Source organism: Sus scrofa, chromosome 2, assembly GCF_054392235.1.
Source record: "Sus scrofa isolate SSC_HxYL_T2T_F1_AM1 chromosome 2, Sscrofa_HxYL_maternal_Yorkshire_Landrace_v2.0, whole genome shotgun sequence".
NCBI lineage: Eukaryota > Metazoa > Chordata > Mammalia > Artiodactyla > Suidae > Sus > Sus scrofa.
The window spans coordinates 92,022,497-92,037,108 of NC_139384.1; the positions used below are offsets into that span (position 1 = coordinate 92,022,497).

A 14,612-nucleotide genomic window follows, 5' to 3' on the forward strand; every position below is an offset into this window, starting at 1 on the left:
AGCCAGGGTGGGATGGACCACATCCAGAGGCTCCTGAGCAGGACAGCTATACAGCCAGGGTTGTGCTTCAGGAAGGTGAATTAGACTCATTGTTTTAAAAGCAATGTAAGCTTCCAAAAAACGTTTTGAATCTTGGAGGCACAGGGTGCGTCTCCGGACTGCCCAAAGGCTCTTGCCAGAAGGTTTGTTTGGTGGTCCCTACCAGGTCTGCTGGTCAGAGCAATTTTGAGGAGCAGATGGCTCATGAGCAGATAAGGAGATGGCAGGAAGGGAGCCAGCCCCAGATCTAAGAGTTCTTTCTTCTACAACATCTTGCCCCTTTGCAGTTTTGCAACCTCTGGAAAAATAGGGGGCTCTTTGTATTACTGCCACATCTAAAAATGATAAATAACAAAGTATTCATTCATTTTTATTTTCCTTTCTCCCCTTCCTTTTGCTTTTCTACCAGGCATGCATATTTGTGTAAAAACAAAGTTTAAAAAGCAGAACAATTTTTTTTTTCTTTTTAGGGCTGCACCTGTAGCATATGGAAGTTCCCAGGCTAGGGATCAAATCAGAGCTACAGCTGCTGGCCTACACCATAGTCACAGCAATGTGGGATCCAAGCCGGGTCTGTGACTTACACTGCAGCTTGCAGCAACACTGGATGCTTAACCCACTGAGCAAGGCCAGTAGATTGAACCTGCATCCTCATGGACACTAGTCAGGCTCGTAACCCACTGAACCACAAATGGGAACTCCCATAAATATTTTTAAACCTATGCTTCTTACCATTCGAAAGCTTAAAAAAGTCTACAGTATTTGTGAAAATACATTTTATCTCTTTAATGTGTGTGCATGTATTTTAGTACTCTTCTATAACTTCTGGACAAATTTTCTTCTTTTATGCAAAGGACTCCAAATTACTACATTTGTAAGATATTTCCCAAATTCCTTTAAAATCTAATTTCTACTCTGCAAGTGGCCCATTACTCTCACAAGACAGTTTTCCTATTCAATAACTTCTATTTCAAACAACATTTCATCTTCCAATTTTTATTCCAGAGTTTGCATCTGTCCTGGCTTTATAATCCAACATGGCAAACCTAGAGATGAACAAAGGACAAGAACAAAACTTTAATGTATTGAACATAATAGGAAATGGAGGGACAATCATCTCTAGCAATTCAAATTCTTTTTTTTTTTTTTTTTTGCTTTTTAGGGCCCCACTTGAAGCATATGGAGGTTCCCAGGCTAGGGGTCTAATTGGAGCAACAGCTACCGGCCTATACCACAGCCACAGCTGTGCCAGATCCGATCCACATCTGTGACCTACAGCTCATGGCAACGCCGGATCCTTAACCCACTGAGCGAGGCCAGGGATCAAACCCACGTACTCATGTTTCGAGTTTGTTAACCACTGAACCATGACAGGAACTCCTGAACAGGTAAACTTTTGATACAGACTATGTTTGCAATGGGACCCAGCCTGTGACACTCTGTATCAAATCAGGGCTCAAAAACAGAAAAAAAAATTCTGTTCAAAAAACAAACAAACAAACAAAAAAAACCTCCCTTCAAATGCCAATTGAAAGTTCAGGCTGTCACAACCTGTGCTTGGAAGGTTCCTAGGACCTTCACCGTAGGTTTAATTAACTTGCTACAGTGGCTCACAGAACTCAGAGAAATACTTTACTTACCCAATTTACCAGTCCATTATAAAAGGATATAACTCAATGGAGTTCCCACTATGGTACAGAGGGATGCCCAGCATCTCTGGAGCACTGGGACGCAGGTTTGATCCCTGGCCCAGCACAGTGGGTTAAGGATCTGGCATTGCTGCAGGTCAAAACTACAGCTCAGATCTGATCCCTGGCCTGGGAACTCCATATGCCACAGGGTGGCCCAAAATAAAAAAAGAGAAAAAAATCCCAAGAAGGATATAGCTCAAGAACAGCCAAATGGAAAAGATGCATAACATAGGGGGAAATGGTGAGGATCTTCCATGCCCCCTGGGTACATTACTCTCCAGCAATCTCCACTTGTTCACCAACTGGAAGCTCTTTGAACCTAGTCCTTTTGGGTTTTCAAAGAAGTTGCATTAGATAGGAACTACTGATTAAATCATTGGCCACTTGTAATTGAAATCAACTTCCAGGCCCTGTTCTCTCCCAGAAGGTGGGGCTGGGGTGGGGAGAAGGGATGGAAGTGGAGGGTTGGAACTTTCAGTGCCAATCCTCTAACACTGGCCACCAGTCCTCATTTTTAGGTCACCTAGGAGCTTTCTGAAAGACACCTCATTAATGTAACAAAAGATAACTTTATCACTCCTATCACTTACAAAACTCCAAAAGCGCTCTGTTCCAGAAATAGGATGAAGATCAAATATATATATAGTCCTTATTATAAGTCACAATATCACAGATAGGTAGTATAAAGACTTTTTCTCCCTCATCTCTGAGTTTCTTTTAAAAACAACTAGATGTTTAAAGCAAAAATATGATTCCATCCATCTTGGAGTTTATAAAATATGTAAAAGTAAAATGTATGACAATAATAGCACAAAGGATGGGAGTAGGGTAAATGGAAACACAGTTATAAGATTCTTACACTACATGCTGTGATATAATATTAATTGAAGGCAGACTCTAGTAAATTAAGTAACCATTAAAAAATTGCTGATAAAGCAATTTGATAAAATCTAATATCCATTCATGATAAAAACCTAGAAAACTAGGAATGTTGGGGAATTTCTTCAATTTATTAATGAACATCTACAAAAACCCCTATAGCTAGCATCATAACTAATGGTGAACTGATATTTTAATTAATCAATAAATAATTAATGGACTGAATGCTTTCCCCTAGATCATGAACAAAGAAAGATGTCTTCTTTCTTCACTGCCATTCAACATCGTACAGGAAGTTCCAGCCATTGCAGTAAGGCAATAAAAGGCATGCATATTGGAAAGGAAGAAATAAAACTATCCCTACTTGCAGATGACAATAATGACCTACACAGATAATCCCAAGGAATCTTTGGCATGAAAGCATTTTCCATAAAAGAAAAAAGTGATAAGCTGGACTTCATCAAAATTTAACACCTGCTCTATGAAAGGTCTTGTTAAAAAGGATGAAAAGACAAACTACAGAATGGGAGAAAATACTTGCAAATTACAGATCTGAAAAAGGATCAGTATCTAGAATATATAAAGACTCTCAAAACTCAACAGTAAAAAAGCAAGTAATCCATTTAGAACCAGAGAAAAGAGATAGTTTAGTAAAGAGATGTTATACAGATGGCAATTAAGTACATGAAAAGATGTTCAACTTCATTAGTCATTAGAAAAATTAAAATGAAAACCACAATGAGATATCATCACACAGAATGACTAAAATAAAAAATAGTGACAACACCAAATGCTGGCCAAGATGCAGAGAAACTGGATCACTCATACCAGGCTAGAGGGAATGTAATATAGTAGAGTCACTCAAGGAAACAGTTTGGCAGTTTCTTAAAAAACTAAATAAGTAACTACTATATAATGCAAAAGTTGCACTCCTTGGTATTTATGTCAGTGACATGAAGATTTAGTTTATTCAAAAATTTGTACATGAATGTTTATAGAAGCTTTATTTGTAATAGCCCCAAAATGGGAACAAAGATATCCTTCGATGGATAAATGGTTTTTTAAAAAAATAGATGGTACATGCACACTATGGAATACTATTCAGCAATAAAAAGAATCAACTATTGATAGATACAGTAATTTGAATGGATCCCCAGAGAATTATGGTAAATGAAAAAGCTAATCCTAAAATATTACATATTGAATGATTCCATCTATACAACACTTGAAATGACAAAATAATAAAAATAGAGAACAGATTAGTAGCTGCCAGGACATGAGGAATGAGGGTGGGAGGGGAGTGGGGATGGTTATAAAAGGGCAAAATGGATAATCCTTATGGTGATGGAAATGTTCTGCATCTTGGCTTGTATCAATCTTGATATCCCGGTTGTGATACTTATGCTCAAGTTTTGCAATATGTTATCACTGGGCAAAATTGGGTAAAGAACACATGCGATCTCTCTGCGTGATTCCTTACAACTGCATGAGAATCAACAATTATGTCAAAATCAAATTTTAATTAAAAAAGTTTAAGAGCCTTAGGAGACAGACAATAGAAAAACAGAAAATACCTGATTGATGAAAAGAAGGAAGAAAAAGAAGTAAAAATGAACAAAGGACATAAGGGACAAATAGAAAACAAATAGTAAGATGATAGAAGTAAAATCAATAATTAAATGTAAATCGAATGAATAACTACAGTTAAAGGCAGGGATTGTCAGCTGCTTGAAAAAGCAAATCCAACTGTATGTTGTTTATAATAAATAGGCTTTTTTTCTTTTAATTTTTTGTTAAGATTCACAGAAGAGTTGCAGAATAGCACAGATAATTCCAAACACCCTTAATACTTTTTACCCAGCTGCCTTAAATGTTAAACATTTACCATATCTTCTTTATACTTCTGTTTTCTTTCAATTTTTTCCTCTGAACTATTAGTAAGTTGCAGACATGATACCCATTTATCCCTAAATACTTCAGTGTATGATTCCTACAAAGGACATCCTCTTAGAAAACCAAGTATAATGATCAAAATCAGAAATAAATCTTAATGCAATACTATTATATCAACCATAGACTTTAATCAGTTTTCCTCCATTGTCTTAATGATGCCGTTAATAACAAAAGAAAACCCCAGATTATATGTTGCATTCAGTTTCCTGTTTTTCAAATGTCCTTTGATCTGAAACAGTTTCTCAGTCTTGCTTTGTCTTTCATGACATTGACAGTTTTGAAAAATGCAGGTCATTGTTTTTTTTTCCCATAGAACATTTCTCACTTAGAATTACCCTGATACCTTCCCATGATTTGATTGAGGTTATACCTTTTTTTGGCAAGAGGGCTGCAAAAATGTTGTTTTTCTCAGTGCTTCATATCAAAGCGCATATGGTACCAATTTGCCCCATTGTTGGTGTTAATTTTGATCACCTGACTACAGTAGTGTCTCCACTGGAAAGTTGTTACCTCCTAATGAATGTCTTGTGAAAATATATTTTTGAGATTGTGAAAACATCTTGGTAGTCCACAAACTTTCACCATTTTAGTGCTCACTCATACCAGAATTAACTCATTATGATGGTTATCATATGGCATTTCCCCCTAATTCATTGTTTCCTCTTACATTTATTAGCTGGCTTTCTACTGTAAGGAAGATAGTCTTTCCTCTTCCTTCCTTTCAGTATTAGAGTCATGGATTCTTATTTTATTCAACAGTTCTGAACATTCTTTGAGCACTTCCTCACTTTCTGGAACAACAGGCTCTAGGCTCATATTATACTTTTCCTTACCTCAGCTCTGGTTCCTTTCGGTGTAAACTAGTATTTAGAAATTTACAAAGATCTGAGGACTAAGTGTGCTCACTGTTGCTAGGGTGTAATTGTTTCTATGCTCTCTCAGTGGGTAGAGGTAGGAGACAGACTATGAGTACACACGTACACACACACACACAGTATAGTATGTAGAAAACACACTCACACATGTACATTTATTCCTGTATCTAGCCATATTTATTAGAAACCACAAGTTCATAGCGATATCTCCAATTCCAATCCAGCACCACAGGCTTCCTTCTATCCTTTCCCCTTTTCATATGTGTAACTCTCTTCTCTGACAGTGAAAAAATTAGCTCTTGTTATCCACAATAAACTTATTTGTTTAATCATAGAATACACACAAGATAGTTTTTGAATTAACTTATACTTCTGTGAAAAAGAAATCTACTAACTAGATATTTATTCACCCGTCATTTTGTCTTTAGGTCTAGGGCATATAGTCCAAATATTGTGTGTTCGCTTACTTGGACAGACTAGTGGTTGCCAGGAATTGGGGAAGATGAATAGTTATGGCCATAAATGGGTAGTACAAGGGGTCTTGGTGGTGATGGAACAGTTCTGTATATCCTGACTGTGCTGGAACAGTTCTGTATATCCTGACTGTGCTGGTGGTTATGTGAAGCTATACAAGTAATAAAATTAAACAGAACTACATACAAGTGTAACCAGGCTGAAATCTGAATGTGTTCCATGGATTGTGCCAAAGTCAATTTCCTTTCGTGATACTGTACTATAATTATACAAGATGTAATCACTGGGAAAAATGTGTATAGGATCCCTCTGCATGAGTTTCTACAACTTCCTGTGAATCTGTAATTATTATTTTTTTTAAGTTATTTGAGATTCTCCTCCCTCCCACCCCCCACCCCATGGTCCCAGTTGTTATACATTTGAAACACAGGTTAATTTGTCTATTTACATTACATGTTAGGCTCCCCTCCAACTTCTTCACTGATTTATTTCTCTTTTTTGAGTATGTAAAAGATTAATTATGGCCCTAAAAGTATAAAAGTTATAACTATACAAGGAAGTGTGCTCAGGGAATTATTACATTATTGGTACCACCACTAAGGCCATTACCACTCCAGCCCAACACCCTAACTAACTCCTTTCCAGCCTGTTACCATCCACCCCTGTATGTAAGCAGTTTGATTAGTCAGCAGTTTAACTTTTTTTCCCCCACAAATGATTATAATCATGTATATTTAAAAATTTCTCCTTCTTAGAAAATGTACATATATTTACCATGCATACTCTTTTGTATTTTGCTTTGTTTACTTAACAATATATTTTGGAAAACAGTTCATAAAAATTTTGCTATTTTTAATTTTTGTTTTTTTTACAGATACATATCCATGTGTAGATATATGACAGCCATTCAACCACTGTCCCATGTATGGGCATGTGGGTTGTTTCCAGTATTTCACAATTACAAACAATGCTATTGTGAATATCTATATATATTTCATATTGTTAGAAATGTACCTTGGGGGTACATTCCCAGACATGAGATTGCTGGGTCAAGAGGTAAATGTTCATTTAGTTTTTTTAGATATTGTAAAATTCTCCTCCATAACGTTTGCATCATTTTGCATTCCCACCAGCAATGTATGAGTACCTACCTGTTTTCTCCAGCTTCACTAACAGAGTTTTATAGTACTTAAAATTTTTGCTTTTTAGATAGGTTAGAAATGTTATCTTAGTAGAGTTTTAATTTACAGTTCTTTAAATATGAATGTGGTTGAACATTATAAGAAAATAAAATTACAGATCAATGTCTCTAGGAAACATAGATGCAAAAGCCCTTAACAAAATATTAGCAAATTGAATCTGTCAGTGCAAAAAGGATAACATATCACAACCAAGTAGAGGGTTTTTTTTTTTTTTTTTTTTTTTTTTGTCTTTTTGCCATTTCTTGGGCCGCTTCCGCGGCATATAGAAGTTCCCAGGCTAGGGGTTGAATCGGAGCTGTAGCCGCCGGCCCACACCAGAGCCACAGCAACGCAGGATCGGAGCTGCGTCTGCGACCTACACCACAGTTCACGGCGATGCCGGATCCTTCACCCACTGAGCAAGGGCAGGGATAAAATCCGCAACCTCATGGTTCTTAGTCGGACTCGTTAACCACTGAGCCACGACGGGAACTCCCCAAGTAGAGTTTTCTATTCCAGGAAGGTAAGGTTGATTTAATATTAGGAAATTAATCACCATAATTCACCACATCAATGGAACACAGGAGAAAAATTATAACTATCTCAATAGATGAGGGAAATTACACTTCACAATTTTTAATACCTATTCTTCACAAAAACACTCAATAAATTAGAAGGAAGCCTCCTCAATCTGACAAAGGGCACCTATGAAATTTCTATAGCTAACATTATACTTAATGGTCAAAGATGGACTGTTTTCCCCCTAAGATCAGGAATAAGGCAAGGATGTGTGGTCTTATCACTACTCCAATATTCTATTGGAAGTATCAGTCCATGCAATAAAGCAAGAAAAAGAGGCAAAAGGCATAGACATTGGAAAGGAAGAGGTCAAACTTTTCATTTGCAGACAATATGTTGTATATGTAGGAAATCCCAGGGCAACCACAAAAAAATTCCTACTAGAATAAGTGAATTCAGCAAGGTTGCAGGATTTCTATAAACTATCAATGAGCTCCAAGGGAAAAATGAAAGGTTACATGGGCTATGTGTTTATCAAAATTCATGGAATGATAACCCATGTAAATTAGTTTGTATCATTTAACTGCATGCAAATTATAACTAAACTTTAAAAAAAATGAAAATAAACCAAGATAAAGGCCATATAAAGCATCTTTTAGTATAATTTAGGTGGTTGCCAATTTGCCTTTTCTGAGAAAATTTTGCTTGTTTATTTGGTTCCTTCATTCATTCATTTATTTATTTTTACGGCCATACCTGCAGCAGATGGAAGTCCTTGGGCTAGGGGTCAAATCAGAGCTGCAGCTGCCAGCCTATGCACAGCCACAGCAATGCTGGATCTTATCTGCATCTGTGACCTACACTGCAGCTTGTACCAACACCAGATCCTTAACCCACTGAGCAAGGCCAGGGAACAAATCAGCATCCTCTCGGACCCTATCTTGGATTCTTAACCAGCTGAGCCATTAGAGGAACTCCTCTGAGAAAGTTTTAAAGCAGGGCCAGGTTTTATTTAAAATATTTTTGTCTATGTTAAGTCTAAATTTGTTTATAGTTACCTATTCCTTAGATTTCTCATCTTTCACCAGAATCTGGACCTAAATGAATGAATGGTATGGGAGTTGAAACATGGGTTTAAATTTGGATTCTGAATCTGATTATCCAGGTAACCTTGGGCCAGTTATTTAACTACTTAAGAGTATTTTTCTCATTTGTTAAATAGGAATAACATTATAATGTTTTATGAAAACATTAGGTAATTAATGTGACAAGACTGCCACACTGTAGGGACCCAATAAACATTTGTCAATCTTAGCAGGGTATTTTAATTAAGTCTTTATTACAATACTATTTGTTATGTCGTTTTCTTTTAATAGAGGAGCCAGAACTGTGCACGAGTAGTCTTGGCTGCCAACTGAGAGCTGAGGGGATGGTAACAGGGAGCTGTAGAGATAATTTCCCCAAGGGTCACCAGCATACGATGGCTCTCACATAGTTGTTTCCTGTACTAGCAACTGTTCATGAATTCATATTCATTCCAGTTTATTTTTCTTTCTTTGGATTCTAAAATTACTGGTTCAAAGAAGGGATCATTGGTCTTAGCCAAGAACTCTCTTTCTTTATCTCTTCCTAGTGGAATGCTTTTACATTCTCAGAGAAATTGAATTCCTTATCCTTACTATCTGGGCTCATTCTAAAGGCGTAACCTTATTCATATTTGGGTCATCTCTTCTTCCTCTAATATTGGACATGCCTATTTTATTTGTCCATCAAGACTTTAGTGAACATTTATACCAGGCTCTATGGCTGAGGGTCAGAGGAGATGGCAGTACTTAAGAGCTGAACCTTGAGGGATGAGCAAAGTTGTTAGCCAAACAGATAAAGTGGGAAAATTTAGGCTGCATTTAAGGCTCTATCCCTCCTCCCAAGAAATTATGCCTTACTTGCAAATAGTAACAATTGGTTGAGAACCTCTTCCTTCCAAAATGTTAAAGAGACAGGAACTATCCTTCTATGTCTTTTTTTTTTCTTCCTAATTTAACTACTGTTTGGAATTTTTTTTGAAATTATGTTCCCAGACCCCCAAAACAAGAACAAAACTAAAACTCACCTCTGACTTCTCTCAGGAATGTCCAGCACAAACCCAAACATCATTTCAGCAATCTTATTAGAGCTACACGTGGGGGTCCTGTCCACCTCGACAGCTATGGACAGCATCCTCTGCAGCTGGCATACAATCCTGAGTCCAGAACATAGAACACGAATGAGCGGGAGGGTCTGACAAAGAGCTACCCTGCTGGCTGGGATGAGGTCCCCACCAGTGTACTAAAGGGTCTTAGAAAGCACATACTAGGTCAGGGAGAACTACTCAAGCTATCAGCATGCTTTTTTTTTTTTTTATTTCTACTAACATCTACTTATAATAATTTTATTATTATTATTATTGATTATTATATTAGCTTTCATTTAAGAAACAGTGTCTGCCTCTCTTGGGCCTATACACTGGGATTCTAGGATGACCCTACTTTCCTAATTTAGGACTTTCCCTGATCTGCCCAAGCAAACGCTTCATTGTTCTAAAACATTCTCCCTTTAGACACAAGATTGCCTCCTCAATCAGTTGAAAGCAACACTTATATTTAAGTCAGGTCAGCACAACTAGGTTATAATATAGCCTTGTGAATTCAGGCACAAATGCTATATCTGAACTATTCAGGGTGACTTTTTTAATATAATTGATATGGAACAGTAGGTTACTTGCAAAAGGGCAACCCCAGCCCCTAAAATCCTGGCATTTTTCAAAAAAAATGTGTGAAGACCATATTCACCCCCAGAAAGATGTGCCAGGCATCTTTTTCTAGTGGAGTCAGAGGAAAATGGACCTGCCCTAGTCTGAGCCATTGTTGCTATAACCTGTTGGCACCTGCAGTTTAACTGCAATTCTTCTCCCAGGACTGGAGGAGGGAGACACAGGTCCTTGAGGACTGGAGGCTGCCAAACACCCACTCCCCTCACTCCTCTTCCATCAATGGACAGATGAAGTGAGGAGTAGCTATAACCCTGTACTGCCTCTTGGAATCCAGGAAAGGGCAGGCAGTATCCTCTAGCTTTTGTTCCACTTCAGCTTTGTGAATTCACTTAGTGAAGGCCTACTCATAGGGGGAAAGCGTCTGCTTTTGTTGTACCTTTGAAATTAGGAATTCAGCCTTTAGTCAAACTAAGATAGTCTTTAGTAAGAATCAGCCTATGTTACAAGCGCTTGTTAATTTGGGGAAAACTGTTCCTAGGGAGTTGCGCTGCTCTCTAAAACAGTAAATCCCAATAGCCCCAGGAACGATAACTTCTGCTTGCCCCTTACAGCTGACTGGTGTTCTTTGTCAGGTTGGGCTGGGGAGAAGGTTGGCTACTGTTGGCCTTCAAGATTCCTGTTCCTGGAGATGTCTGATTCTCATCTGGGGGCTGAGTTAATCTGTCTTCAGTTACTTCTTTGACCAACCACTTGATGACATCCCTGCAATGGAAAAAAGATAAGAACAAAAAAGTTTAAACTTCTGTCTTACTCTATGGTATTCAGAACTGCAACCTTAACATGGGCTTCTAGATTCCGAGATTTTCCTAACAGCAATAGAAAAGGCTCTTAGGCTATTTTTTTTTAAGAGGTCCTTTTCTTTTCTATTTTATTTTATTTTCCCATTGTACAGCAAGGGGATCGAGTTATCCTTACATTCATACATTACAATTACATTTTTCCCCCTACCCTTTGTTCTGTTGCAACATGAGTATCTAGACAAAGTTCTCAATGCTACTCAGCAGGATCTCCTTGTAAATCTATTCTAAGTTGTGTCAGGCTATTTTCAATATTTAAAAAGTCTAATGGAAACACTGCATTTAATTGCAGTAAGGTTACAAAAGCTAAGTAAAATACCAACATTTTTCTTGAAGTTATAATTATTGAAAGGTATCTCGAAGGTCAAAGCCCACTGTCTGTAGCTTCCTTATCAGGAACAATCCTTGACAAGGTGAAAGTTGGACTGGATGACCTTGCAGCTTTTCTATTATTAGGTGTCAGCCATTATTAATGTGAAGGTTTAGAGTATGTATAATGGAGTCACACTTTATACAGGCTGTAGGCTCTCAAGATCAGTAAGGTAAAAACATCTCATACAGTCAGTTACTTTTGGTGATCACTTAGGTAACCCAGGTAAAAACGATGGACTGAATATACACACCTAATTTTGTTCCCTCCTAAATCCCACTAATACGACGGTAAATAAAATTTTTTTTTGTCTTTTGTCTTTTTAGGGCTGCACCTGTGACATATGGAGGTTCCCAGGCTAGGGGTCAAGTCGGAGCTACAGCTGCTGGCCTACACAACAGCCATAGCAATGCAGGATCCGAGCTGTGTCTGCCACCTATACCACAGCTCATGGCAACACTGGATCCTTAAACCACTGAGTGAGGCCAGGGATTGAACCTGTGTGCTCAAGAATACTGGTCAGGTTTGTTAACCTCTGATCCATGATGGGAACGCCACAATAAATAATTTTTTAAAAAATCCACAAAGAAGGGAAGAAAAGGAGAGGAGATAATAACAGTGAAAATTTGGAAGCTGAAAGGAAAATGAAGTATATTCACAAAATAGAATATTATACAATTGTGAAGGTGAATAAGCTACAGATAGGTAACAATATGAACAAATAGTACTCTATCATATTAAGTGAAATATAAAATCAATTACATACATCATGATATTCTTATATACAGCTACAAGGAGCTAAAATAAAAATATATTCATTATAAGAATACATGTAAGTACACTAAAGCTAAGTGAAAAGGAAAGGAAAACAATGAACATTCAGGATGCTGATAATTTTGGGTGCAAGAAGGTGCAAAAGTGGGTGATAGGGGATGGATGTGTGGTTAGATGCAGGCAATTGTCAAGGTCCTAGTCTTTGATTTAGGGGATAGATTAGGAGATGCTGATTACAAAACTGAAAGTAACCAATTAACTAAGTAAATAAGGCAAATGTCATGTTTAGATGATGTTTAATCTAAGTCTATGACTTTGGCAAAGGGGCAAATTTTAACTGACTTAGTAGAATTGAGAAAGCTGAATCCTAAGCCAGCAGTAGAGAGGAGCAATCCTAAATAATTCCATTTACCAAAAAAGGGGGGGAAAAAACTTCCCTAAGTGCTGCAACTGGTAGTACAAGGTGACATACTCAACCATGAAGTAAGAATGAAAGGGGGCAAGTTAAAACAAATATGATGGCTTGTAAGTGGTTTAAGAAACTTCTAGACCCTTAGACCTTCTTCCAAACCCTGAAGACTTCAGGCTAACTCTGTGGAGAGGTCAAACAGATGGTCTGTGGACTGGGATACCTGGCACAGCTGGGAGGTGGAGGTATCAAAGCAGAAAACAGGGGCAGTAAGTGAACATATCCACGCTCAACGCAGAGACACCTGACATCTTCTCACACCCATCTTCCGAAAACCTGGCATCCTGATCTTCATCCTTCATGCAGAAGACTGAAAGTCTTTTCTGGAAAACTCATCCAGTCCAAGAAGAAAGACGTAAAGACACTGACAAGGTATTTTCTAAGAAACGGGCAGCCAGTTCCACCTACAGGGAAACTTGGAAATGACAATGTACTGCCATGTATTCAGAGTCTGTCAGCGTTTGAGCCTGTCCCCCTTAAACATGGATAGATTATCAGGGTTTACTAAACATCTAAGGATACATTCTAACACAAGAGAGAAAGATCAAAATATCAAAAAGCAACCCTCCTCTCTCCTTAAAAAAGCAACTTAGAGAAAAACAGACATTATATGGAGAATTACCAAAAACAAAAGACATCATCAGTATCATCAAAGATATAAAAAGATATGGATCCATGAAAGAAGAACAGAAAACTATTGATTAATTTTAAAAAGGAGCATTTAAATAAAAAGAGCTCTTAGAAATTAATAATATGCTAACAGGAAGGAAAACTATTTTCCAAGAATAAAAGACATGAAATGGCCCACTGAATGCTCAGCATAATGGATGAAACAAGCATACATGGTAAAAAGAGGATTCTATAAACATCCAGAGGGAAAAAAAATCAAGGTACCTACAAAGTACCTTGATCAAAGTAGCTTATGGCTTCTTAAAAGCAATTCTGGAAGCTGAAGACAATGGGAGATTTCCTTTAATGTTCTGTAGAAAAGTTATCTCCAACCTACATATCCATACTCATTAGTCAATCAGTGTGTGGGGAGGTAAAGATATTTTCAGATATACAAGATCTCAAAAACTTTACCTCCCACATGCCTTTTAAAGAAGCTACTGGGGACTGATCCACCAAAAGAGGGAGTAAACCGAGAAAGTGAAGGTCTGAAACAGAGATTCAACATGGAAACAAATGAAGGGAATTCTCACATTTATGATAAAAACTGGCAAAGATGACAACCAATCCAGACTGAAGAAGGTCAAAACATTCTATAACAGATCTTCAAGAAGAACTTGAAGACTACCCAGAATAAACATCTAGAGGATATTCAGATCAAACCACAGAGAACTTGGGGTTGACTTCCGAAACACACAAGGAATATGAGGAAACTTCCGATATGCCCAAAGAATATGAGGAAACTAAAGACGAGGCAATTATTAACTCTAAGGAAAACAAAAAGGTATGAATGAAAGAAAAAGTAATCATAGTTCAGTACTTGGCTCAACTCTGACTAGTACACATAGTTACAGTAATAGAAACACTGAATACTGATCTAAACAAAGTTATAATATCCTATGTTGATGGTATAGGGGCTGAGAAGTGTGTGTGTGAGGGAGGAGTTAGGGAGGAAAAGAAAGATAACTAACTCCTCATCTTTCGTGTAAGGAGTCAATAGATAATAGCTAATAATGAAAAACCAAGAATTAGCAACACAAGCAGGTTATTTAGCCACAAAGAGGTAAAAATCCAAAGAATCACTTAAAGAGTTGAAAGTAGTTATCCCTGTGG

General features: G+C 37.5%; 1 protein-coding gene across 1 annotated transcript in view; it reads right to left on the reverse strand.

The window, feature by feature from the left end:
* Window positions 1-14,612, reverse strand: part of SIMC1 (SUMO interacting motifs containing 1) — a 74,061-nt gene that overhangs the window by 17,266 nt on the left and 42,183 nt on the right. The window contains exons 6-7 of the mRNA XM_005661476.4: window positions 10,970-11,122; window positions 9,722-9,850 (exon numbers count right to left, since the gene is read on the reverse strand). Coding sequence (XP_005661533.2) covers window positions 9,722-9,850; window positions 10,970-11,122 — 282 coding nt within the window. The remainder of the gene's footprint in view (window positions 1-9,721; window positions 9,851-10,969; window positions 11,123-14,612) is intronic.